Genomic DNA, 27,300 nt, shown 5'->3' with positions numbered 1-27,300 from the left:
AGAGTAATCCAAACCATTTTGATACAGTGACCTAGAGGCATATGTGTGGGGGAATAGTGTGTTGGATGGGCATTTCTAAGCAATAAGTTAAAAACTTCCAAAGTCTAAGAGTGTCAATGGAGGCTGGAAAAAGTTGGCACTACTTACCTGTAGAGAATGCCAGCCACATTAAAGTTCCAGGAGTTTGTCCAACCACTTGCAATAACTTCCAAAAAGCCTGTGTGGGTCTCTCATAAGAATTCACAAACCTATTCCACTCTGCCTTGCATACTCCCAAAGATTCATGAAGGAGGGCGTTCCAGAGTTTCAAGCAGGAATTGGAGAGAATTTAATTGGAGTAATTTTTGATAAGAATTTTACCAACATTTGCATTTTTTTCCATAAACAGGATGGGGAAAAATGAGATTAAAATAATCTTAATGTGGGAGAAAGCCAAACTGATAAATTTGTCTGTCCAGGTAGAGGGCTTTGGGTGCTTAGCTCTCAAATGTCTGTGTATTCCTCCATGCCTTTTATGTTGAATTTGGGCTGCCATCTGTTTTCCTGGTTTAAAGGGGAAACCAGGTCCCACTAATGAGTTCATCATTTTTAAGGGAGGGTGTTGGAACATCCTGGCTTCTGCTAGCCTTCTCGCCTTATATCATTTTCATACTTACTCTTCTTGCCTTTTCAGATTACCTGTATATAGGCTGGATGCCTGGTTATTAATCACAAAAAGTGCTTTTCCTGTGTACAATTGCTTTGACTTTGGGCTTTCTTTGGACTTTTCCTCTTACAGCCAAATTGTACCAACACAAGCTAGTTACTGTCTACAAATAACTAGCAGCACTGAATCAATGCAGGTGAAAACTTAAAAGAACATTAAATCCAGGAACTATAACATCTTTACTACTGAGACCAAAGCAAAACATCAAGAAATGGAGGACCCATAGCTCAGTGTGACAAGAGCACATGCTTAGCATGGATAAGGTCCTAGGTTCGATCCTTTGCTTCTCCACATAGTGATGAAAGAGTCCTGCCCGAAACCCAGGAGAGTTGCTGCCAGACAGTGTTGACAGTACAGGGGTTGATAGACCAATGTTCTGACTCAGTATGAGGCAGCTTCCTATGTTCCTAAAATTCTCCCAGTAATTATGCAGAAAAACGCACCACCCAGGATGTCTCAGAGCTAGACAAAAAGACAGAGACCTGTGATTGGAACTCCTGCTTTTTAAAATTTTAGCAAGTAATAGCCACAGGGGAAAGGGGATTTCGATGTGTTTACCTGCCCTAGGAGACGAGGCTTACTTCTCTCCCTGCAAAGCCACTTTTCCAATGATAATGCCCTTCCTCTGAAGCTGATTTGCCCAGTTAGGCTAAATGTATGAGTGAACATGTAAACACTTAAGCCCTCCTCAATGTTTCCCTCTACATGTTCAGTGAATATATAAAAGGGGAGAGGGACCATGTCTGCAGACAACGACGACAACAACAACAACAATAATTTTATTTCTTACCCACCTCTCCGATTGGATCAAGGCGGGGAACAACAAGAATAAAACACATAAAATACTGATTAAAAACATAGTATTCATTGTTTAAAAACATCCCCAAAACATACTAAAATATCCTAAAATTCTACTGGATAGGCCTGCTGGAAGAGATCAGTCTTGACAGCCTTCTTGAATGCTAAAAGACTGTCAAGCTGAAGAGTCTCCTCCAGCAGGCTATTCCACAGACTGGGAGCAGCAGAAGAGAAGGTCCTCTGGGTAACAGTTGTTAGTCTAGTTTTTGCTAGCTGAAGTAGATTTTTCCCAGAGGACCTGAGTGTGCGGGGTGGATTGTACGGGAGAAGGCGATCCCGCAGGTAGCCTGGACCCAAACCATGTAGGGCTTTAAAGGTGATAACCAACACTTTATACTTCGCCTGGAAACTAATTGGCAGCCAGTGAAGAGATTTTAGGACTGGTGTGATGTGGTCACCCCTAGATGTTCCAGTGACCAACCTGGCTGCCATATTTTGAACTAGTTGAAGTTTCCGGACTACGCACAAAGGTAGCCCTATATAGAACACATTGCAGAAGTCAAGCCTCAAAGTTACCAGCACGTGCACTACCGTCTTTAGGTCTTCCAACTTTAGGAAGGGGCGCAGCTGACGTATCAGCTGAAACTGATAGTAGGCACTCCTGGCCGTTGCATCTATCTTGGCTGTCATTTGGAGCGACGGGTCCAGAAGCACCCCCAAGCTGTGAACACAGTCTTTCAGGGGGAGTGTAACCCCATCCAGAACTGGTAGACACACCTCCAAACCCAGGTTGCAGTCTTTGACAGCAAGCACCTCTGTCTTGTTTGGTTTCAGCTTCAGTTTGTTTTTCTTTATCCAGCCCATTACTGCTTCCAAGCATTCGTTCAGAGGAGACACACTATCATTAGGTGATGCTGCTGTCTAAGGCATAGAGAAATATATTTGGGTGTCATCAGCATGCTGATAGCACCCCGCCCCATGCCTCTGGATGATCTCTCAGAGCGGTTTCATGTAAATATTAAATAGCATTGGGGAAAGGATAGCACCTTGTGGTACGCCACACAGCAGCTCCTTTTTTGAAGAGCAGCTGTCCCCCAAGCATCACCATCTGGAACCTGCCCGAGAGGTAGGAACGGAACCACCGAAGCACAGTGCCAATTCCCAATCCCCTCAGGCGTTCCAGAAGGATACCATGGTCAATGGTATCGAAAGCCGCTGAGAGGTCCAAAAGCATCAGCATGGACACATTCCCCCTGTCAATACTTAAGCATAGATCTTCTTCTAAAGCAACCATAGCAGTCTCAACTCCGTATCCCGCTCTGAAGCCAGTTTGAAATGGGTCTAGAAAATCTGTATCATCCAACACTGCTTGGAGTTGATGAGCAACTGCCCTCTCAATCACCTTACCCCAAAATGGTAGATTTGATATTGGTCTATAGTTATTAAGATCCAGGGGGTCCAGGGAGAGCTTTTTAAAAAGTAGCCGTACTACCACTTCTTTTAAGCATGATGGAAAACTACCCTTTCTGAGACATGCATTAATAATATATTGTAATCTAACTGCATCTCCTCCCTGGGCGACCAACCAAGGACAGGGATTGAGAGGGCAAGTCGTTTTTCTCACTCGTCCAAGCAGCTTGTCCACGTCCTCGGTACTCACCAACTGAAACTGATCCAGTGTAATCCTACTCGCGGAGTTGCTGGACACTTGTCAGCTTCTGCTATAATGACAGCAACTAAGTTGGCTCTTATCGGAGAGATTTTATCTGTGAAATGAATGTTAAAGGCATCACAGCAAACTACTGAAGTCAGGTTCAGGGGGGGAAGGTGTCTGAGTTAGACCCCTCACCACCCTGAACAGTTCAGCTGGACGTGAATTCGCAGACGCAATGCGTGCAGAGAAGTCAAGGAAGCTCGTAGTCTTGGCTTTATATTTGATTCCTCGCTCTCCTTTATTCCTCATATCGAGTTAGTAGCTAAATCCTGTCATTTTTTCCTGTATAATATTGCCAGGATTCGATCATTTTTGTCTGTCTCTTCTGCCAAGACTCTTGTTCATGCATTGGTTATTTCTTGGTTGGACTACTGCAACCTTCTTCTCACTGGCCTTCCTTCTTCTCACATCAGTCCGTTGGTTTCTGTTCACCACTCTGCTGCTAAGATCATCTTTTTGGCTCGCCGCTCTGACCATGTTACTCCACTTCTGAAATCTCTTCATTGGCTTCCAATTCACTTCAGAATCCAATATAAACGTCTCCTGTTGACCTACAAAGCTTTTCACTGTCTAGCTCCTTCCTATCTCTCCTCTCTCATCTCACACTATTGCCCCGCTCGTGCTCTTCGCTCCTCTGATGCCATGTTTCTCACCTGCCCAAGAGTCTCTACTTCCCTTGCTCGGCTTCGTCCATTTTCTTCGGCTGCCCCTTACGCCTGGAACGCTCTTCCAGAACATTTGAGAACTACAAGTTCAATTGCAGCTTTTAAAGCTCAGCTAAAAACTTTTCTTTTTCCTAAAGCTTTTAAAACTTTATTTTGTTCTGACTTTATACTGCTAGTTTTACCCTACCCTGTGCCTGTTTGGTGCATTCTCTTCCCCTCCTTATTGTTTTATTATGATTTTATTAGAATGTAAGCCTATGCGGCAGGGTCTTGCTATTTACTGTTTTACTCTGTACAGCACCATGTACATTGATGGTGCTATATAAATAAATAAATAAATAAATAAATAATAATAACAATAATGTTTCTTTGCTGCACGTATTGCCACCCCATAGGAATGAAGATGTTTTCTATGTCGTGTCTTGTCGGATATGAGTCGAGTTTTCTGCCATCGGCGTTCCAGTCATCGTCCTTGCTGCTTCAACTCCCTGAGTTCTTCTGTATACCAGGGTGCCCTATTAGAAGTGGGTCAGAGAGGACGTTTGGGGGCGATTGTGTCAACAGCCCTAGTCAGGTCTTGATTCCATCTCTTAACCAGGGTTTCAACAGGATCGTCAACGACACCAGCCATAGAACCCTCTAAGGCTTTCTGGAATCCAAGAGGATCCATCAGCCTTCGAGGGTGGACCATCTTAATAGGCCCACCACCCCTGAAGGTTCCCTGACCTCTGCACAGTCAAAGGGGCACTTTTCACGTGTTCAGCTGAAGGCACACATGGTGTGAAGCCAGCAGACTTTGGCCTGCCCCCTCTCACACAATCACTGATCAGAATCCTTTAGTAACAGTCCAAAACCATTAAGGGCGCAATCCTATCCATTTAAACAAAAACTCCTAGTATTCCCCAGTTAGCGTGGCTGTTTGGGGAATGCTGGGAGTTGTACGACAATGGATTACTGTGGCGTTACACCCTACAAGTCAGTTCCCTAATGTATGTCTGGAATTGGTAAGTCTGTGGTGCTTAGAATGTTGACCTGAGTGGGTGGAGTTAGAATGTCTTAGGAGGGGAGAGGAGTGATATATATGGAAATGACTGAGGGGATTGAGAGGGACTTTTAGGTACTTATTGAGTCTTTAGCTTTTAGTGCTTTAGCCCTCTGTGTGTAGAGTACTATTGTTCTGGAGAGTTTGAGGATCAGTGTATATATAGAGGGGTGTCTTTTGAGTGTGTGGTGTGCACATAGTCAGTTGATGTATATTAAACAATACTGATAATAAAGAAAGCTCAAGAGTGATTGTGTGAGAGAAAGTAAAGCGTGTATGTGAAGAGAGAAAGGATTGGATGAGAGGTTTTAAAACGGTTTTGAAAAGTTTAATTTTGAAACAAAGTTTGTGAACCTTAAAAGAATTTTTTATTCAGTTTGTTTTAACTACCACAAAAAATCCCACGTGTTTCTTTGGCATTTATCATCTGCAGTTATATACATTTAACACCCACTCTGACATAAGATCACCATCAGCATATTTAATTCACAGTGCTTTGATTTATTACTGAAATCCTTCCAATTTAACCCCTTTTTCCACATGGTTTGGAGAAAGGCAGTTTTTGTCCCTCGCCTCAGGCTCCTCAAGTGGTGGGGCTTAGCTTGAGCAGGGAGTATCCGCAGCCAGGCCTGTTGTTCAGAGACTGTGTTGTGGCAATTACATCCTAAGTGACTGTGTTGCACTGGTGCAAGGAAACTTAAGTACCATCCCATCCCATCCAGTCTTTCAGAGGACAGGATTAGGCTGCAAGGTTGAAATCTTCCTTGTAAACAGGGAAGACTGATTATCTTAATTTTTCCCTGTTATTCTGCAAAGATTCAGGGCTGTCTTTTTGAAAAGAATCAAGGTTGCATAGTTAAAGCATTATCTTTCAGGATAAACAATGGAAACTCTTCCTCAGTCCATTATCTCAACTTCAGATACTAGTAATTCAGTTTTGATTTCACTCTGTCTTTTGAGTCTACTTCAATGTAACCCTGTGGAAATTACACCCCCTTTTATCTGCTGTTTTATTACCCAAATGTTTTCAACGCTTCTGAGGCTATTCAGATAAATTGAGCTGCAGTGTATAAGAAGACATTTTTACATATTACTGATACATTTTAAATGCCATAAGAAATGACAGGAGCAACATGCTATATTTTTCAGCACTGTGTAGATTTGTCATGATTTTTAATATGAATAGTTGTCAGTAGCTTACATGTTTGACTGCAAATACTTTCTAGGCTAAAACATAGGGTGTTTCCAAATGGAGGGCTCCTAGTACTACAAACCAAAAGGCACTGTGCACCTATTTTGTTATCCTTAACAGATTTGGGGGGTAATAAAAAAGGAAGAAGTAGTGAGAAAATATAGAACGGTTTCAAATGGAGGACGTTGTCTGGATCCACTATAGAATTCAGTGTTGAGGCAGGGCAATTGCTTGATAAAAGCCTTGTCTGGAAGCACTCTAGTCGCACATGTAAGATGTACTGAGGCAAATCACTGGTCCACCTTTTAAGCAAAGATGACACAGACTGAAGCTAGGAATGCAAATCATGTGTTGGGAATGCAAAACACTGAGCTAAGACATAGGAAACAAAGTTTTATAGATTGTTTTTGTTCTATGCTGAGAAAAACAGAACATCATGGAGTCTGGGATATTTCCCCCCACAAAGTAGCTTCTATGACTAAACAAGACTCAATGCAATTTTCCATTATGTGTATTAATTAGATCACACTAAAGGTTCTGGTTTCCTTGGTTTATAGATCAATATTCCTCCTCCAGAAATAGATCAAATTTAGGCCTTACGTTGTAAAACGATTTCCCCCATTACTTATTGCAGATTCTGCTATCTGAACATGAATGGTGGCTAATGGATCCTGGCCACAATTTAGCAAAAGTCTAAATTCCATGGCATTGCTCTCAATGGGGCTTAGTTGTTTGCTGGTTTTTGTCCTGTCATTCAACAACACAGCAGCCACTGTGATTTCAAAGACCTAAGCTATATACACAAAACACAGCTTTCTTTTTCCCCCCCTACGTCTTTATTTAGCTGCGCCTAAAAATTACTCCATTGCTAAAAATAATGTCCAGATAAGATTTCACAATTTTCTTTCACTTTTAAGAAACAAAAATAATTTTATCATAAGAAGGAGCATAGGGGTCAAAAGGCTCCGATATCAAATTAGGGGCGATCAATATGTGGTTTCCATGTCTCATGAGGTCCCAAAGCTCCCTATGTGAGAATCCTAGGTATCATGAAAAAGGAAAATTGAGATTATAGCACAATGAAAAAAATAAAATATATATTCTTAGTTTTCATATGGATAAAAAGCTTTGAAACAAAAAATTGTATGCCTTTGTTTTCCAAGTGCTATGGTTTTGGTGACCTGACTCAAGAATACTCACATGTGGCTTTAACGAAGGATGTGGGCAGCACCATGGAGGTCAAGGCTCTGAAGACGAGACAAACTTCTCAATAGAGTGACGAAGGCTGTGGTTACAGTACACCCAGCAGCTTAGACTTCTACAAGGCTGAGAGGTTGGTGTCAAGGCTATCATAAGCAATCCAGACTCTTGGGCAACAATATTTTTAGGGGGATCATTATACTAGTGTGACATCTCCAATATGTCTTTCAGGATCTTTCATCATACTACAGAGTATGTTGGTAGAGCACAACTCTAATTATGTAAAGCTGCACTGTTGTGCATAGGCTTGTCTGTGACATGGCAAGAGATCCATTCCTAGAGAGCGTCTCCTGGAGTAAGTGGGCCGGCCCTGACTGGTGTTGGCTAGTGGAGGATCCCAGAGCAGCAACTATCATTCCAAGCACCTGTCTGCTGACTATGATGAGTATCTCCTCAAAAGACTGAGAATTATGCGAAGAATAACTTGCTGCAAACGGGACTAGACTTACATCACTAGTTGTGGTCTCTGTTCATTATGGGATTGTTCAGAAAACTCATCCCTAAACTTGGATGGATTGGCATAACAAAATATGTTTAATAATCCAACCTGACCAAAGTAAATTATTATTTGTAGCAAATATGTTATTCATTTAAAGCACTTTAAAATATAAAATATGACTTTTCTTCAAGACCAATGGCTTTCAAGTATCTCTCCATATCTTCACTAAATGTCACTGAACCACATATCAGTACAAAAGGTTGCCTTCTACATGTGTCCACTATACTCTTAATCATGTTTTCATTTATTCGACCAGTGTGTGTCTTCTCTCGATAGCTCCATGGCAGATTTTCAAGTGAATGTTCCTGAAGAGACAAAAGGTACAAGACACTTGCAAAATTATCTCTAAAATATATGCTCGGTACTACTAAGGGTCAAAATCTGATCCATGAGTAGACTTCATCTCAAAGTTCATTACGAGGAATCCATCCATATTCATCAAACACTCAATTGTTGGATTTTAGGTGGATTTTTTTTAAATGAGAGAGAGGAGGATTTAGCATAGAACAAATATATGCTCGGTACTACTAAGGGTCAAAATCTGATCCATGAGTAGACTTCATCTCAAAGTTCATTACGAGGAATCCATCCATATTCATCAAACACTCAATTGTTGGATTTTAGGTGGATTATACTGCTTTCCTTTCCCCCCTCCTCCTCCTCCCTCCCAATCCCCTTTCCTTTTGTGTCATGTCTTTTAGATTGTAAGCCTGTGGGCAGGGACTGTCAAGAAATACTTTTGTAAGCCGCCATGAGAGTCTTTTTTGGCTGAATGGCGGCATAAAAATCCTTAAATAAATAAATAAAATAAATAAGCATGCTATTCTTTGTGCTGTAAAATTAAACTATTCAATGGCCACATCCAGCTCAGGTTAGTCACAATTAACTTTAGCTGGATTAGGGCCAATGCTTTTAACTTCTTATATACCAGGGTATAAAACCTCTTTTAGCTCGAGGGCCAAATTCAAGTTCAGTAAAGCTCTTAGGGGTGACTTTTTAGTGGTGGGTTGGGCTGAAGGCAAAAGCGGGAGGCCCCAAAATATCGGCGTATTTTAGCTTAAAGCTCTTACTGCCAGCAGTGAAGCATTCAGAGAGGCATTTCAAACTTTTAGAATAGGGAAAAATGCACAAAAGCCCAAAAATCACCAAATGATTTGGAGGGGGGGTGTCATCTGTGGAGGCCTAGAGGACAAGATTGGGACCTCAGGCAGGTTGGAGTTGGCCCACAGGCCTGAGGTGCAATACTCCTGCCTTAGACCAATGGTAGAGAAAACTAGAGAGAAAGTTCTATTCTTCTTTGCAAATTCTCAGTGAATGGATGCGAAAGTACAGAAAATATATTTATACAAGAATTTAGAAGTTCTGTGGGTTTAATTCTACAAAAGATATTCTGCCCCAAGACTCTCTGATTACAGTATCAGCCTGCACATTTTGGTGTCTCTGCCAATCAATTATTTGAGTACACCACTTCAAAGGTATAAACAAAATGCTGGGATAATATGAAGGGTAATCAGATTTATCAAAAGGCATATTTGCGCTATAGGACATACATATATTTTATATGTTTGTAGGATGACTTGGTGGGGTAGAGATGAAATATGTTAGAGCCAATGGAATAGAGAACTATATCATCAGATGAAAGCACAGTGAGATCAAATGACTGTCATGCAAAAGATGTTTAATTTCTTGACTCCTGTAGCAAGGGTTGAATCTGAACTTGTGATCAAATAAGGTTTTGAGCTGCCCCTGTGCTTTGAAAAACTAACATGAGAAAGCCCCCTTTTGTCTGCCTAAGATGGGCATCAGGCAGTAGGTAGGCTCTTCATGTTGCCAAACCTGATTTAGAGTCTGCAGGAAAAATAGTGAACCACCTTGAGCCCTTAGTCCTTTCATTTATATAGATATATCTAGGATTCATTGAGTCCCTGTTGCTAAGGAAGCCAGGGTGCTGAGCTAAAAGAACTGCACTGGCTACCTATTAGCTGTCTGTTATTATCCTATAAAGCCCTAAACAACTTGGGACCAGCATACCTAGCAGACTGCCTTTCCTTATATACACTCAGATGATAGTTACGATCTTCAGAGGAGGTCTTGATGGCCATTCCAAAATGAATGTAATGTTGCCATGAAGAACCTTGATGGGGAGGCCTTCTCTGTAGCAGCACCCACACTCTGGAAAATCCTCCCTTGTGGGGTTCGGAAGGTGGAAAATGTAACATCCTTTAAATGCCTCCTGAAAACACACCTTTTCACACAAGCTTTCCCTGGACTGTAACTTAACTCATTTTATATTGCATTTTTAAACTTTTAACATTTTAAATTTATTTGGATACTTGTATTTTATAGTTTTAGTTGTGCACTGCCCATAGAGCCTCAGCTATTGGGCAGTATAAAAACGTAATAATTAAATAAATGCTTCACCTTAACACTCTTTTATACTCCACATCACTTAGACTCTAATTTGCAGTGAACTGCAAAGTACACAAATTCAGGCAGCCTTAATCCATGTTTCACAATCTGTTTTGAAGACTAGCAGATCTGTTTTGAAGACTAATCAGAATCTTAACATCCAAGCTTAGATTTCCGATTCCGTGGCACGTCTATCCACTGAACTTTGCCCACAGGTCCCTAAACTTGCTTTGACCACCTCTTGGGGAATGCTCCTCATTCCCCAGATTACAGGTGATTTCTCATCCCTTTGCAAATGAACAGAAATGTACTCACTGACTTGCCCACCAGCATTTCTTTGCCCACAGGTCCATCAAGCTCACAGACTTGCAGCAGCCTTCCAAGGTTTCAGACAGGTGTCCTTGCTAGTCCTACCTGGTAATACTAGGGATCTTCTGAATGCAAAGAATGTGCTGTACTACTGAGCTATGGTCCTAAGCTACAATTCTGATGCAAGATTGCCAGGTTCAAACCACTGCACTCCACATAACCTGAGAGTTCATGTACCAAATGAGGGGATGTTTGTTACACTGTCACAGAAGTACAGAGGGAAGAACCAATAACATTCCCTATTAGAATATTACCTGGCTTAGTACGTAAAATGTTCTTATGTTCCAGAATCGAGACTGTTCTTGAAGAAGAGACTTCATGTAAATATTTTCAAAAGTCCTGAAGCAGCCCACCAGGGTTACAAATGTTTCATCATCCTCATTTCCTGTTATATACTGAAGGATAGGAAGCATTGGTGCTAGACCAGTTCCTGAAGCAAGCATGAGAAGTTCTCCATACTAAAACAAACAAGCAGAATGGCAAATGTGTTTTAGTAACTCAGAATGGAAATACTAATACCTTCACTGAATTTCAGTCTATCGTTTTTAAGCTATAAAAACTTTAACAGCTTGGGCTCTGCAAACCCTTTTCTAATCTCACCCATTGAGATTAACTGTGAGAGACTTCTTGATTGAATCATGCATGTGCCAAATTTGAAAAGAAAAGATGCAGAGGGAGGCATTCTTGGTAGCTGCCCCACAGCTGTATATCTCCGTTCCCCTAGAGTTCCATCAAAGTTCAGTTCTAAATATTTGTCAAAGAACTACAAAACTTAATTTAATTCAGTATTTTGTTTTACTGTTTACTGTAATCTACCACACAATCTTGGGTGGGAGAAAAATTGCACTAACTAGGGTTGCAACTAACTAGGGTTGATTAATCAAGTACATTCATTGAGTGAAAACTTTTAATCAACTAAAAAGGCATTCTTGCTTAATCAGGAAGCAGATTTTAAGCAACCATATACTATTTTTTAATACAAGTATTTCTAAAAAAAACCCACAGATGGCAAGCACCGTCTTAAAAGAGGAATTCTCCCTTTTTTCTCACATAGTAAATAATGGTTTTCAAGGTGCCTTTTTGTTTGTAAACCCTCCTCCTACGGCACGGCCTTGAGGAGACTGGTAACTTTTACTTACATTATTGATAGATCAGAGCTTGTCATATTGTCTGGACCAATAAACTGAGGTTAATGTTAACTATGGTTTGTTTGAAGCAAAACAACTTGAAACCATGGGTTATGAAGCTGGCTTGTTAAAGAAATCATAGTTAATATTAACCACAGTTTTCAATTCAGACAATACATTATACTGGTTAATTGAAAGCAATCTCCTCCTTGTGGCCAGACTGTTGGAAGGGAGGGGAGTTGAGGGGAGAAGAGAAGCACAGAATCTCAAGTCTCACTGCAGCTTGTTCTCATCAGGATGTGTGAATGTGGCCACTGAATTAAAGGAGGATTTTCTATGTTAATGAAGAACCAATTTGATAACTTTTCAAATTTGAATATTAACACCCTATGTATGAAACATAGGTATTTCATCTTCACCTGATAAATAAACTGGTCTAGTCTACCCACCAACTGTCAGACTTTGCTTCGTACAATCAATCAAGTGCAATTTATTTTTTACTTGACACTTTGTTTTTGTTGAGGTGGGCAAAAACAGAGTGAAGCCGAAAGGAACAACACTGGGAAGAACAGAAGACTAAATTGTCCAATGTGCAGGTTCCTATATTGTCATACTTAACTCATGATCTGCCATGGCTGTTTTCCCTGCATGATAATAGTTTAAAGCCATTCTCTCTACAGGTTAAAAAAAGGGACATTGTGCAAAATGTATATTGTGTGACAGATATAGGCAAGGCCTAGTTGTAAGAATGAAATTGTGTAAAATAAAGAATACTCAATTTCATTTTTAAAGAAAGGAAATATGCTTTTTGCTTCAGAACTATTTTTACAGATTTACAGTGCAATCCTGACCAAGTCTACCAAGAAGCAAATTCAACTAAATCCCTAGGGCCCTATTACTTAGTAAGTATGCTTAAAATTGTACTCCTAAATCAATTGGTTAATTGACTGCAATCCTTGCTAGGTCTACTCAGAAGTAAACCCTGCTGAGTTCAGTGGGAGTTACTCCCAGGTACGTGAGTTATAGAATTACAGCCTAAAACTCATAATTAATCAACTAGCATTTCTTTAATTGGGTGACAGCTTTAGAAATAATTAAATAATTTTATGTTTAATACTAGGGGTTAGGAAAGACAGCAACTGACAAGGGCTAATTATCAGAGTACCTTTCTTCTTTAACAGCACAATCCTATGCTCAGAAGTAAGTCCCACTGAGTAGACATGCATAGGATTGTACTCTAATTGTGCAGTCCTATGGCTTGTGCCCTGGGTACTCGTAAGCCCCCCAAATCGAGGGCTTACGAGTATTCAATGCAGGAGGGCTGCAGCATGGAGGTGACCTCTCTTCTATGCTCTGTCCGTCCTGCTTTTCAGCAGTCTAGTGGGGGACATCAGAGTGGGAGGGTGAAAGGCCGCACGGCACTTCAGAAGCTGTCTAAATCAGTTTCCAGTCCCCTCCCTTCCCTGCCACGCCCCCTTTTCAACTTCAGTTTACCAAGCACGGAGAGGCAGCTGCCATGGTTCACTCCACACTGACTGGTGGGAGGAAGCACTGTTTCCTGACTCCCAGCTCGAAGCGCTATCTATGAGCTCGGAGCCAGAAAACCAAAAAACCCTGTACCCCACCAGACACTGTCAAGTAGACACAGGATTGCTCCCTAAGTGTCCTTATAGTTAATTACATTTTTTTACATATATTCAATTACATACGTAACAAACACAATATGGTCTAGCTGGCCCCTAGAATTTAGCTCCAATTTGATAAAATAATCTGACTGAAAAGCATGGATGGCAGTGAGTCCAAAAATCAGATAGCTAAACGGTGTTTTAAAATTTATTTTGGTCCATTCTCGTCTCTTAGCGCAACTACTGTCTTATAGTTGTGTTCATGCTATTAGGGTCACACTTATCTCAGAGCTGGTGAGAAGCGATTTGTTGTACCTACTAACCTAGCAGGGTTTTCTTTTTCAATTGAAACCTAAATGTTAACACACGCAAAGAAAAAAAATGCAGGGGTCAGAAAGCTTCACAAGAAAAGTGCAACATAACTGGCCAGCTCAAGAACTTATTGAGAGGAGGTGTCTTGAAAGCAGCAGCTCTGCCTCGGAAAACAGCCCCTTGGGTCCCATTTGGTCATCTTCAGACATAAGAGGATGCTGAACAGCGACAGTAATGGAAGAATGTCAGCCTAAAAGGCTGCTCTTGGCTCAAGCAGCCCTGTTTCATAGTAAGCCACCAAGAAAAGCGGCTGGCCTCAGCCCAGACTACAGTATGCAAGTTCCCACGCGATTGCCTGTGCACCCCATTGGCCATATTCCTGCTCTGGGGAAGTCATGCTCAGTTTGGGTGAGTAGACCTGAGACACTCCCAATGGTGCTAACTTGGTCAGTGTCAGAGGCAGCACCAGGACTAAAGATCCATGCCGCCACATAGCTTTCTCTGTAAAGAACATTTTTTATTTTGGCATTATATGCGAGCCTTCATTTAAGTCTTGTAAAATTAAGTACTACTTTTATTACACTTTTAAACAATTCATATGTGAAAAATCCTTGCTTGGGAGTTTCTACATGAATACTATTGGCTCTGTATTATTCCACTTTCAGGGATTGTGTGGCAAAGTTACATCCACAATATTGTAGGCCATGGGTGGGTAACTTGTTGGACTCTAGTTCCCTCTAGATGTTGTTGGATGTTGTTCCCATCAGCCTCCACCACTATATCCAATGGTCAGGGATGAAGGGAGGGCCACAGGTTTCTCTACCCGTGTTGTAGGCCAGGACGGACTCCAGAATAAAAGGCTAAATTCCAATTAAAACTTCAAAGTCACACAAGGACCAATTAAAAGGTGTTCCTGGTTCAAGAATGGAGACTAGTATATCATGTGAAGATAGGTGCTGGGCCTCAAATACTAAGTGCACAATCCTATGCATGTGTACTCAGAAGGAAGTCCCACTGAGTTCAATGGGGCTCTATAGGACTGCAGCCTCAATGACCAAATCCGGAAGAAAATTATACCAAATCCGACTCATTGCTATTTTTGATCATTTGCTGTATTTTCTCCACTTGCTCTCCTGTGTGTAATAAACGCACCCTTCATAGAACCTTTTCAAAACTCTTGAAAATTTAACCCAGCAATGATCCTTAAAATAGGAAATCTGCCTAATGATTTTCCTTCTTTCCTGAAACCGAAAAGAGAAAAACATTCACAACCTATTATAGATCTTACCTGATTTGCTGTGTAAGGAAAGCCTCCAAATGGTCCCCTCCAAAAAACAGCATCTCCTTCTTTCCAGGATTTTACATACTGTGACATTAGTCCAGTTTCATAGCACTTGTAAAAGAAACAGTAATTAAGTAAGTACATAAATGAATACTTTAGGTGGAATGACTCATGCTTAAAATCAATAACTCACATTTCGTCTGCCAGAACAGAGAATAATCTGTGCATTTCAAAAAATATATAAAAAGGAAAGACAGTGTATCATTCCAAAGCCTGATCAAAATAAACTCCCTCAAACTTTCTCAATAAAAGTGATTATTAAAAGCATTTGTATGGACTAAGAATGAAGTGAGATAGCCATAGCTAAGGTTGCCAACTTTATACTGGTGCTGCTCTCCTTGGCATAACAGACAGAAAATAACAACAACTGGAAAGGCAGCTGTGACAAATAGGAATCTGCATTTCCAACTTATGAATCTTATGCAGACACCTCTGTTGTGTGTTTATTAGGTATTTGTTGCCATCACCCATGTGATTAATAACTTTTAGCCAAGACGCATGGGAATCCTATGGAGGATAGGTCCATTTTCCAGAGCTTCCTTTGATCTCTGTGAAAACCAAATTAATATGTATGCCAAGCAGTCTAGCACAAGAGTAAGACCAACCTCCAGCTAGGCAAAAGAACTAAATGAGTTCCAGTTTCTCATTCAGTAGTGTGACGTAACTCCAGAAATGGTCAATTGCTTTTATTTATTTATTTATTTATTTACTTATTTATTTATTACATTTTTATACCGCCCAATAGCCGAAGCTCTCTGGGTGGTTCACAAAAATTAAAACCATCATAAAACAACCAACAGGTTAAAATAAAATGGAACATAAGAATAACACACCAAAGCAGTTTGCAGGTGGGGTCACCTGGGACTCTGCAGAGTTTAATATTGACTCTTTGTCAGTCAAATAAAATAAAAAAAAAAAGTTTTCAAACAAAGGTATTTATATGGAGGGTGGGGAAGTCCCACAAAGAAGTTGGAAACGCAAGCTGACCAATCAATAGCCTGAGAGGACCTTGATCATGCATCTTTCTGCATGTACCTATTTAACATAAGATTATGGGGGTGGGAGAATCAAGTCTCAGATGTGGGCTAATGCAAAGTTTGGTACCTACAGATGCCTGGACATGTCCTTTGTTTAGAGACATGTTCTAGCATGCTGAGGGGTTTGTCACAGCAGCTATGTGAATCTGTTGCAGCAAACCTAACTAAGACTCTTGTAGCACCTTAAAGACTAACAAATTTATTATGGCTGAGCTTTCAAAATCTACTTCATCTGATGCATTTTGCTTTTACACAGAAATTAAACAGATGAGCTTTTCTTATCACTTATTTCAAAGCCAAGAGACATTCCTGCTGCATGTCAGCCTGCTTTTAAAGGTACAGGAGCAGCATTACTTAAAAAAATGTTGGCAACGCTAGCCATAGTGAAGAGAAGGCAGATGGGAATATTAAATTAAAGGTGTAGAGAGTCAAAAACTCAGTTACTATGTTTCCCATGCAGTGAAATATTGGTTACAGGTGAGAGAATGCATTTAGAACTGAATAGTCCCACCCCCCTCATTCTAATGGGGAAATGACCAAACTGGTTTATAATGAATTCTTGTAAAAAGAAAAGAAGGAGAAACTCCTGGAGGGAAAACCTCTATGCCAGGTTTTGCGCCAAAAACACCATAACATTATAGAATCACTCAAAGGGAAGGTTAAGCACAGAAAATCGCCACTCGCTCGCACTTAACTGTAGTATCACAAATTCAGTGCCGTAATCATGGGACACAGGGGTGTCTGAACAGCACTTGGATTGCATAGTAATAATAATAATAATATAGTACTTCCAAAAATTGCCTGAATAGTGAGAAATACACTACAATCTACAAAGCAAGTTATACAAATGGGTGCTTTATGATGGGTGTTCCATCTCTTTTGTTACTGCCAGAGAATAACTATAGTTCCCTTTGGGATGAAAGGTTTTATATAAAGGGAAGGTGTTATTACAATCATTACTACTATTATTGAAATGCAAAACGTGTGTAATAAGCAAGCGTATATGAAACTTCACAGTCAACTTATAAAGGTAACATTAATACAGCTCATATGTAGCATTACCCCCCTCCAATTGCCACAATAATGATGAAATGATCCACCCACAAGTGTCATAGAAAAGCTATACACACCTCAAAAGGAGTATAATTCATGCTCAAACTATCACGTAATTAATGAAAAACCCTGAAAAGCACACATTCCTGGAGGGTGAGCAGAGGGCAAAATGATGGTTCTCTGTGACCTATCTGGAAGATCTAGTGCTTGACATTACAGAGTTACAGTGAAATATGTCTTCCTCTGAGGAAGTATAAATACAGATTAAAAAGATATTCTTGATTTTGATATTTCTAAACTCGTAAATTGAGTTAATCCTTAAATTAAGCTTTAGCCAACATTCCTTCTGAATATAAGTACTCAAAGGCTGCCATCAATAAATCAGTCACTCAATTTACTCTGGAGAATTGCCTTATGGACTGATTGATACTTGACCCTAAAAAAAATTATGGATGTCTTACTGCATGGAATGACTTGCACTGTAGTTACAATTGCCTGTTGTGGGATAGGTCCATATGGCTACACTGCCTGTTAGATAGAGCAACAATGTAACGTTACTTTTATGTACACGTAGGTTTATCCAGCTCTGCAGTGTCCACAATGACTTTATGATGGTGAACTTTAGTTGTCGTCATCCCTATCACTCACCACCCCCATCTCTGAAGTAGAAATGGAAAACAGCATTGGTGGGAGGGCAGGGGAGAAAGGAGTGAGTAATTCATAAGAAGCTCCATGCTGGATCAGACCAAGGGTCTATCTAGACCAGCACTCTGTTCACACAGTGGCCAACCAGCTGTCGACCAGGGAATGGTGCAATAGCACCCTCCCACCCATATTCCCCAACAACTAGTAGCCATTGATAGCCTTCTCCTCCAGGAATCTATCCAACCCCCTTTTAAAGCCAACCAAATTGGTGGTCATCACCATATCTTGTGGTAGTGAATTCCAGAGTTTAACTATGCACTGTGTGAAGAAGTCCTTCCTTTTATCTGACCTAAATCCGTCACCCATCACCTTCATGGGATGATCCCAGGTTCTAGTATTTTGAGAGAGGGAGAAAAATGTCTCTTTAGACACATTCTCCACACAGTGCATAATTTTCTACACCTCTATCATGTCTCCCCTCAGCATGCTTTTTTCCCCAAGCTAAACAATTCCAGCTGTTGTAACCTTCCCTCATAGCAGAGAAGCTCCAGTCCCTTGATCATTTTAGTTGCCCTCTTCTGCACTTTTTCCAGCTCTAATATATATATATATATATATATATATATATATATATATATATATAATAAAAATAATATATTTAGGTGTGGTGACCAAAACTGTACACAGTATTCTAAGTGTGGTCACACCATAGATTTGTATAAAGGCAGTATGATACCGGCAGTTTTAGTCTCCATTCCTTTTCTAATAATGACTAACATGGAATTTGCCTTCTTTACAGCAGCCGCATAATGGGTTGACATTTTCATCAAGCTGTCCACCACAATCCCAAGATCTCTTTCTTGGCTGGTTTCCTCCAGCTCAGGTCCCATCAGGTTATTCTTGAAGTTGGTATTTTTTTGTCCCAAGGTGCATCACTTTACACCTGCTTACACTGAACTGCATCAGCCTTTTGGATGCCCACAGTCCCAGCTTGGAGAGATCCTTTTTGAACTCCTCACCATCTCTTTTAGTTTTAATCACCTTAAATAATTTGGTGTCAACTTATTCGGTTTGGTCACAAGGTAATGCCAGTAATATCTGAACTGATTTGGGTTTTGTCTAGAGATGCAGCAGAACATGGTAGTAAGAGTCCAGAGATGGTAAGGTAGATGGGACCACTTCAGACTGCAACAGGGATTCACATTTTAAAATGTTCCCTTATGTAGAAAGGTTACTGCTTATGGTAAACTATGCATCAAGGAGGAAGTTTTCACATAGTCTGACTGCCATTTGCTAGTTTTTATTTGCAGGGATGTGTTTTGTTTTAACATCAAAGAACATTTCAAATGGTATATACCCTATCTAAAGTGGTACAAACTGGAATTCTGTTAGCCCAGTCTGCCACTTCATCCTTCAGCATGTGTAGATCAGGCCTTGGTTCAAGGAAGGTATGGGGGGTGGGCGGAGATAATTTCTCATATTGATTAGGCCTAACAAGCCAAATCTTTGACTGCAGGCCTCTAGTTATTAAAGTACAAAGCTAAGCACTCAGCTGGCATAGAAGATGACACAGTTCCTACGTCAAGCTGTTAATCTATAGAACAAAGACAGCTATTTACCTTTATTAAAACTTCAAAGTACCCTTCAGTATTCACTGGAGTAATTGGAGTGTAGGCTCTCTGAACCTCCAAACCATGCACCGGTCCTCTAAGAAAAAAAAAGAGAGAAAAAGAGAGAGAGAGAGATAAGATAAAGGGAGGGAACCCTGATTTGAATCCCTGACAATTCTTATCAGCAGAGTACTGCTCTCTCAGCAAAGGCTGCGCCTGAAAAGCACTGCAGGTATCCTTCCTCCTTCCCCATGGGCTGTCCTTTGCCAAGCCAGACAATAGATCATTCCCTCCCATTTTGCAGTGAAATCGCAGAGATCCAAGGCACTGAAATAACCTCAGATTTCTCTCTCACACACAGCTATACCGCCCTCCTTAACAATCCTGCCATTTCCTGGGGCCAGATGAGCTACAGAGCCAACCTAGCCATTTTGTGTGATATAGCTATGCTGCTCATAAAGTAAGAGAAATAAAGTACTATACTGGGGAGACGGGGAGGGGAGGGCTATAAACAGTTTGAGGAAAAAAACAAGATTTCATCTTGAGTCTTTACAGTTGTTCAAAAATAATAATAGAGAGCTTCGGCTATTGGGCGGTATAGAAATGAAATGAAATGAAATAAATAAATAAATAATAATAAAAAAATAATAATACATGGAAATAATAACAAATGACACCCCATGCCTGATATCCTGAATTTGAACATACTCCCAACCGGATGTAGAAACAATAAATAAACCTATCATGCAAATTAGATTTGTCTCATTGATGTTCCACAGAGGCCAATGGGACTACTTAGCAGACGGAATACTGCAACTAAGCCTTTCCCATCAACATTGTTGAAGGCTTTATTAAGCTCAAATTGTTGACATACTCTCTGGGTTTGCACTTCACAGCAACAATTCCTGGATTATTTACCCAAGAATTGCAAGGAAGAGCACAGCATGCGAGACACGTGCTTGTTTCTGCTTTTAATCAACAACCCAGGAACACCACATTCCTGGGTTGTTTCTAGGGACGTGTCAAGGGATGTTGTGAGAATCTGAGAAGGGGTGGAGTTTGGCAGACTCCCCTTGTTTGGCCTCCTGGCCAATGGCTGTTCACTGTGTGAAAAGAGTGCCATTGATGCAACATTAAATTTATGGAAAAACACAAGCCACCATTTTGCAGAATAATGGTGGCTCGCTGAGGGGATGGATGGATCGTCACTGCTTCTTGGGTGCCCACAGACCGTGGGCTCTGGTTCATGATGCGCATGAAATGGGGTAGCTGGCAGGAAGGAATTGGTGAGTGGGCATGGGTAAGTTTACCCATCCCTAGATGTGTGAATCTGGAAACTGTGGGTTCTTTATGTGTTAAAACAGCCTAGAGTTAACCCAACAACAAACTTCACCCAATTGTTGGGTTAACGCTAGGTTGTTTAGCCCATAAACAACCCCAGAGTTCTGTGTTCACACATCACAGAATAACTCTAGTACGGTGTGTTCCTAGGTTGTTAACTGAAAGCGGAAATGATGAAAACACAGGAGGTAGCACACTCAACACTTTGCTCATGCCAGGAATGCTGCTATGATGTGCAAGCCAGGTCATTAAAGGCCACTTTCTATGTTACAATTCTCTATAGGGATTTTGAAAACAGTTAGAATACAGCAGATGATGTGTTTCTTAGTAACATGGAAACGTTTAATTAATTTGGTTTTGTTCTTTGATACATCAAATTATGGTGGTTAAGTTATGTAGCCCGAGACAAGCAGATGGCTGAGAAGATCCTGAAAGCTTTGCAAAATGCATGTTCCAAGCTCTCATCTTATATTTATTGCAATTTTCTGGCTGCATCCCTACTTGGTTTTTCCAGAATGTGGGCTTAGAAACACTGCATTGGAAATAGCACTGAATACTTAGCCCACCATGCTGTAAATGATTATTTAATCATTGAACACAAAAGGCAAAGCTTCTATTGTGGTGGTGACATTATGGAAACTGACCCATTTATGGAAACTGACTTAACCAAAGTCTTCTTAAAAGCCAGAAAATGGGCCAGTTTGGATGATATGGCTGCCCATCAAGGATTAATTTACCTGCCAGGAGCTGCAGCACGTCCCAGCTGCCATTATGAAGTCCCAGCTGAGGGTTGCAGTGGCTTCTTGCATCACCCAAACCCGAGTTGCGGGGGTTATTTCAGGGTTAAACAACCCTCACTTAAACTCCGCCACCTGGGTTTGGATGACAAGCTACTGCAACCCCCGGCTTGCATATTCATAATGAACTGGCACATGCTGCGGTGCCCCAAGGGTTAATTAATTCAATGGACTGTTGAGTCATCCAAACCAGGTCATTGACTTGAGAAACTATAGATCATCTGTCTTTCACTATCAATCAATTGCAAAATGAACAAGTTTACAGTTCAATTCAATACAGTCCACTCCATTATCAACAATGAAGTTGTGTGAAACATCTAGCTATCAGAATTTACTAGGAGGTATCACATATTACAATAAGAAACTCTAGCTTATCGTTTATGAGCTGAGTTCTCATAAATGCTGCCCAATCATTTACACTGCAAACAGGAGCAGCTAAATAAACCACAGACCTTTGCAAATAGCAGCTTCATTCATTTGACTGTTCTTAATGGCTTCTAGGCCATTCAGATAGTCTGTGACCAGGTTCGCACAATCACCACAGCTCATTGTTGCTTATTTAAGCTGTCATTTTGAATATGCAAGCTGCAGCGAGAGCACACCAGGGCTTGTCGTGAAAACCCAGGTAGCATGGGTTATGCAAAGGTTAAACAAACTTCAGATAGCCCACAAAAGGCCATGGGCAAATCTTACCAGTTACCCTAACATATCTGACAGAGTTATTGAGAAATTTCTCATATTTCTTCTGAGTTCATTGGAGGAAGCATGGGATATAAAGGTAATAAATATCTAAATTATTAGGAAAGTGGGTCTGTATTCCAATATGCTTAACTGCCAAAAGGTAAAAAGAAAAGTTAATATATTGTCCTTGTGACATACATTTGTTGTTCATTCTTTTCCTTTCTGTAAATTGGCTTTCTTACCCACACCTAATTCTACTTCCAACACAACTAAAATTGGAGGGAAAAGCAACTACAGGGTAGCGTATACCATAAAATTAACAAGGTGAATAAGCTCAATAAGCTCACGAGTCCTTTCAGCAGAATCAGTTTGGAAGCACAGAAATTATGATTTACTTGGCATGAAATCTTTGTAGATCAACAACAAAAAATGCAAATTAAATCACATACTGTGGCCTGTTTAACTAGAGACTTCGCACACTACCTTAGCACAATGTGTTGTCCTAAACTCAACCCCAGGCTGCTATTTCCAGGCAATTCAAATGCGTACTGGTAGGAGTCCTCTGTCAGCTGATTCACAGAGCTTACGATGAAAGCCGTAAACGTTTCTGGAGTTAGTTCTGAATTACTACTCTGCAAGAGCAACAATAAATAATTACTATATTAAACAATGCTCCCCTTTTAATTTTTACAAAATGTGAGTGAATTCAGCACTGGTGAAACGTGATACCGGGGTGGGTGGGGAGACCAAAGTTCTTCTTTGTGAAGTTCCACTTAAATCCTAGGATCTGTTTGTATTTGTATAATTATGACCTTTGCAATATCTTTGCTGATATGATTTTGGAGGGTGAGAAACTAAAGGCACGTCCGCATGGTAATGGGAACCAAAATAGGAGGAAATTTTCTAAATATTCTACTTTTCTTCTTTCCTTTTTTGCCATCTTTTTAAAAAGCAATTGTTTACTATTCCCTAGGTTTGTCGTCTTTTCTCTTGGCAGAGCACTATGCCTTCAATACAGGAATGACAGCAGGAATTACAAAGGCAACATCATGAAGATCCAGTGATTTATTTATTTATCATTATTATATTATATTATATTTATATCCCGCCTTTTCCCCAGTACTGGGATTCAAGGCAGTTTACAAAATTAAAACATGTACAATTAAAACATATAAATATAAATTATAAAAGTTAAAATAGAATTAGACCTACAGGAAAATTAAAAACATGTTAATTTTTTTCTTCAAAAAACTGTAACAGATTAAAAGTGGGGGGAATCCAATACATTAACACACATCCAGTATAGTTCCAAAAGCCTGCTGAAACAAAAAAGTTTTTGCCTGCCTCTGAAACTGTAGCACAGAGGGAGCCAGCCTAGCCTCCCTGGGAAGGGAGTTCCAGAGCCTTGGAGGAGCCACTGAGAAGGCCCTCTCCGCGTACCCATCGGGAGTGCCTGGGATGTTGGTGGGACTGAGACAAAGATTACTTTCTGACTGCTATGAAGTTTTTAAAAACATATGCTCCAAAGGTAGCAGCTGTACTTCTTACATTCCAAACTTGTTCATGACAGGTTTTATCTTTTTCAGGGCATGCAAACTGAACCGCCCAGAGAGCTTCGGCTATTGGGCAGTATAAAAATGTAATAAAATAAATAAATAAATAAATAAATAAATAAACAAACTGTGGTGGGGTTCTTTTGCCAACTTTTAGTCCCGGGACTTCAGACTTGTAACAAGTGAATAAGAAATGTACTTTTGAACATGTGAATGCAAGATAGGGTGACCATATGAAAAGGAGGACAGGGCTCCTGTATCTTTAACAGTTGTATTGAAAAGGGAATTTCAGCAGGTGTCATATGTATATATGGAGAAACTGGTGAAATTTCCTCTTTATCACAACAGTTAAAGCTGCAGGTGCCCTGTCCTCTTTTAAATCTGGTCACTCTAGTATAGCTCCTGCACTTTAACTGTTGTGATGAAGAGGGAATTTCATATGGTCACCCTATGTAAGAGCCATGCAGGATCACACCTTGTCCAGCACTCTGTTCACACAGTGGCCAACCAGTTGTCGGCCAGGGACCCACAAGTAGGACACAATGCAACAGCACCCTGCCACCTATGTTACCCAGCATAGGTGGGAGGCTTAGTGCCTCTGATATGCTTCTACCACAATCCCCATAAGTTGTTTCCAGGTTTATACTCCAGCTCTCCCAATTCAAATAAAAAAAAAAATACTGATTTTATCATCTTCATTTCCTCTCTCTCTCCCCCAATAGGCATTTCCCTCTAGAAATTCATAGCACAATTCTATGCAGGTTTACTCAAGAGTAAGTCCACCATCTTCAAAGGGACACACTCCCAAGTAAGCCTGTTTTGGTTTGCAACTGAACAACACAATCTTAGGCAAGTTAAATCCATGGGGCTTAGGCCATAGCTTGTATGGAATTGCAACTGCAGTCCGAAACATCCTTTCTCAGGTATTCCTCCAATAAGCATCCTAGTATATTTAAGAGATTTCTGCTCGGCCTCCAATTTCTTAGGAGCCTGAGAGATTTGAGAGAATATTCCAACCGAAGATAGCAAGATGGCATAAAATGAAAAAGTTGAAATGTTCTTCCTTATAAGGAATGCTTGAAAGGTGGCTCCCTAGTGTGAATTAGTGGATTTTCTACACTTAAATATTTCAGTAAGAATACTTAACCAGATTTACTGGGAAGCGAACATGACAGCGAATTAAAATTACAAATATTCAAGAGGTGGGAAATTTGATGCATCTGTTATCAAATAGATTTTTAAAAGGTCTCCTTAAAAGAGACTGAGGCAGGAGGAAAGCCATTCCAAGTCATGAAGTTTACAAATCAAACAGATTTATGATAAGGTGCTAAATAAAGATATAAATTACAAAAGGGTATTTTTGAAAGTACTAGCAAATTAACTTCCCACGTATGCTGAAGACTGCTGTTTCTTTCCGTAATACTCTTATACACTGAGCTAACAGCAAACATTTCTTCTTATTACCCTGTGCAGGCTTACTACCAACATGTTGCCTTCCACTTTTTGCTGCAGCTCCACAACAGTTGCCAAAAATCTGTTATATAAACAAATACAATCGAGGCAACAGTTCTAAGCAAATGTGCTTGGTAGCAGATTTCATCGAAATCAATGGGATTTACTTCCAAGGTTGTTGTTTTTTTAAAAAAAATTGTTTAGGATTAAGCTGAAACAGTACTATTCAAATAATTTAAAGATTTCTACTTGCTGCTGCTTCTTTGTCAGTAGGCTTCTGTCTTTTTTTGCCTTGGCCTCTTTCCACTGCTCCAGCTCCTTCTGATATATGTCATAGATGCAGGGTTTGCAGCCACTACCACAGCACTGAGAAGGCAATGGTTCACTGGGCTTCAGAGAGAGCCAGACATCTTCACTATCATCCATTATCTACAAAACACAATTCAAGGTTGAGCAGTTTAAATTTGCTGGATGGAAATGATCAACCCCTACTACACCAAAACATGGATTTTATTTTTAGTCCATTCCAGCTGCAACTCTGGCTTGGAAGCGAGCACCATAGAAACCAATGGAAACACAGTTCTGAGAAAGCATGACTAGGATTCGGTGCAAAAACTTTAATCTATACCTCAGCTTCAGATGAAGTTTCATTTCCCATCCTCATTTGCTTCTATCCCCCTCCCTCCTTCCTGAATAGTGTTGCTTAATGTTATCTTCCATTCTGTTTACTGGTCTGGAACAATTCTTGATTTTTAAAAAACGTTTCCAAATATTAATTAATCTAAGCATTGCTTATATAAAGGAATTGTAGTGTTAAATTATTATTTATATATATCATATTGTTCCCTGCGAACACAGTTTGCAGAGAAAAATCAAATTTAACAAAAGGTTTAACTTAACTAAAAGTAAGAGAGACCTTTAAATGTTATTTTGTTAAATTTAACAGCTGGAGACTTCATTTCTCAACAATAACTAAACTTTGACTGGCTTACTTTTGACTGTAGGTGTCTCTTAATCTCATTGATTTGTTTACAGATTGTGTGTTACTGGCATATCATTGAACTTTTCACATGCATCTGCGTTTATAAAGATGTACAGAGACTTTGTGTTCATATTTTATTTTGCTCCTATTTGAAATTCATTATGTTTGTTTAATCATACTTGAGTTTTTTATGTTAAAAATAAAACTTTATAGTACATTGTTAGAAGATAGCCTAAATGTTTTAAAAAACCACTTTATGGACATAAACAAACTCCCAATTTTCACTTATAGTGAAAACTGTTGTTGTTCGTGGAATCTGCATGGCAAGAGCTTTCCAATGAAGTATGTTTCATGAGAATTGGTTAACAGGAAGGCAGTCAAAAAGGGATGACCAACGAACTCCAACTTTGAATTATATATGATATATATAGTACACACACACACACGATTTCTAGTTCCTTCCTACATGCATAAACACACACACACGCACATTCCTTTCTACATCAATCTAACCAGACTGCTTCCTAATCCAAGATAATTCTTAACACATGCATTTTTACTTATATATTTGGGACTGGAGGGTTACCTTTATGCAGAGTTTCTTAGGCACAGCACTAGGAGGCACTGAAGCAAGGTCATTATGTTGTTGCAGGAGAATGGGTACATCAGGATTCCTCATTGAGGATTGGTAGGAATCCATCCAGGATTCAGCTTCAGTTTATTTGGTCCACATCCAGCCCATTACTGAGCCCAGACACTGATCCAGGACTTGCACAGCCTTACCTGATTCAGTTGACACAGGAAGATCGAATTGTGTGTCACCAGCATACTGATAACACTTTGCTCCAAAACCCCTAATGACTGCTCTTAGTGGCTTCACAGCTCAGTGGTTCCCAATTAGCTGCAGACCCCTTGTTTTTCAAATGCCATGCCATGGACCCCCTACTTTTGAAAAAATTGTTATCTCTATGGGGTAACCCTAACAAGCAAAGGATTTTAGGTATACTAAAAAACAGACCATAAAATTTGTGATATTTGTGATATTACCACGCAAAAATGACAATGATTTAGTTAGGAATATAAAGACAA

The 27,300-nt window shown here is 40.1% G+C and overlaps 1 protein-coding gene across 1 annotated transcript; it reads right to left on the bottom strand.

Annotated features, from left to right (window-relative positions):
• Window positions 1–6,943: 6,943 nt before the first annotated feature.
• On the bottom strand, window positions 6,944–27,012 carry LOC134406977 (NADH-cytochrome b5 reductase-like). The gene is made up of 7 exons (XM_063138684.1): window positions 26,798–27,012; window positions 25,479–25,658; window positions 22,708–22,856; window positions 19,415–19,502; window positions 15,007–15,111; window positions 10,909–11,112; window positions 6,944–8,181 (listed from the first exon to the last, which is right to left on the bottom strand). Exons 1-7 carry the CDS (start codon window positions 26,909–26,911, stop codon window positions 7,978–7,980), a joined length of 1,044 nt encoding a protein of 347 aa, XP_062994754.1. The 5' UTR covers window positions 26,912–27,012; the 3' UTR covers window positions 6,944–7,977.
• Between the last annotated feature and the right edge of the window lie 288 nt (window positions 27,013–27,300).

Source organism: Elgaria multicarinata, chromosome 1 (genome assembly GCF_023053635.1).
Source record: "Elgaria multicarinata webbii isolate HBS135686 ecotype San Diego chromosome 1, rElgMul1.1.pri, whole genome shotgun sequence".
In the NCBI taxonomy this organism is placed as follows: domain Eukaryota; kingdom Metazoa; phylum Chordata; class Lepidosauria; order Squamata; family Anguidae; genus Elgaria; species Elgaria multicarinata.
Note: the sequence above shows the minus strand (reverse complement) of the source record. Positions and strands in the feature narration are given on the sequence as shown.

What these genes read in the sequence shown, in the direction of transcription:
- LOC134406977 (XM_063138684.1), bottom strand. Translation starts at nt 26,911, where the DNA reads ATGGATTCCTACCAATCCTCAATGAGGAATCCTGATGTACCCATTCTC. An exon ending in CTAAGAAACTCTGCATAAAG is followed by an intron (nt 25,659 to 26,797) that starts GTAACCCTCCAG and finishes TGTGTTTTGTAG; the next exon opens with ATAATGGATGATAGTGAAGA. An exon ending in GGACAACACATTGTGCTAAG is followed by an intron (nt 19,503 to 22,707) that starts GTAGTGTGCGAA and finishes TTTTTTTCTTAG; the next exon opens with AGGACCGGTGCATGGTTTGG.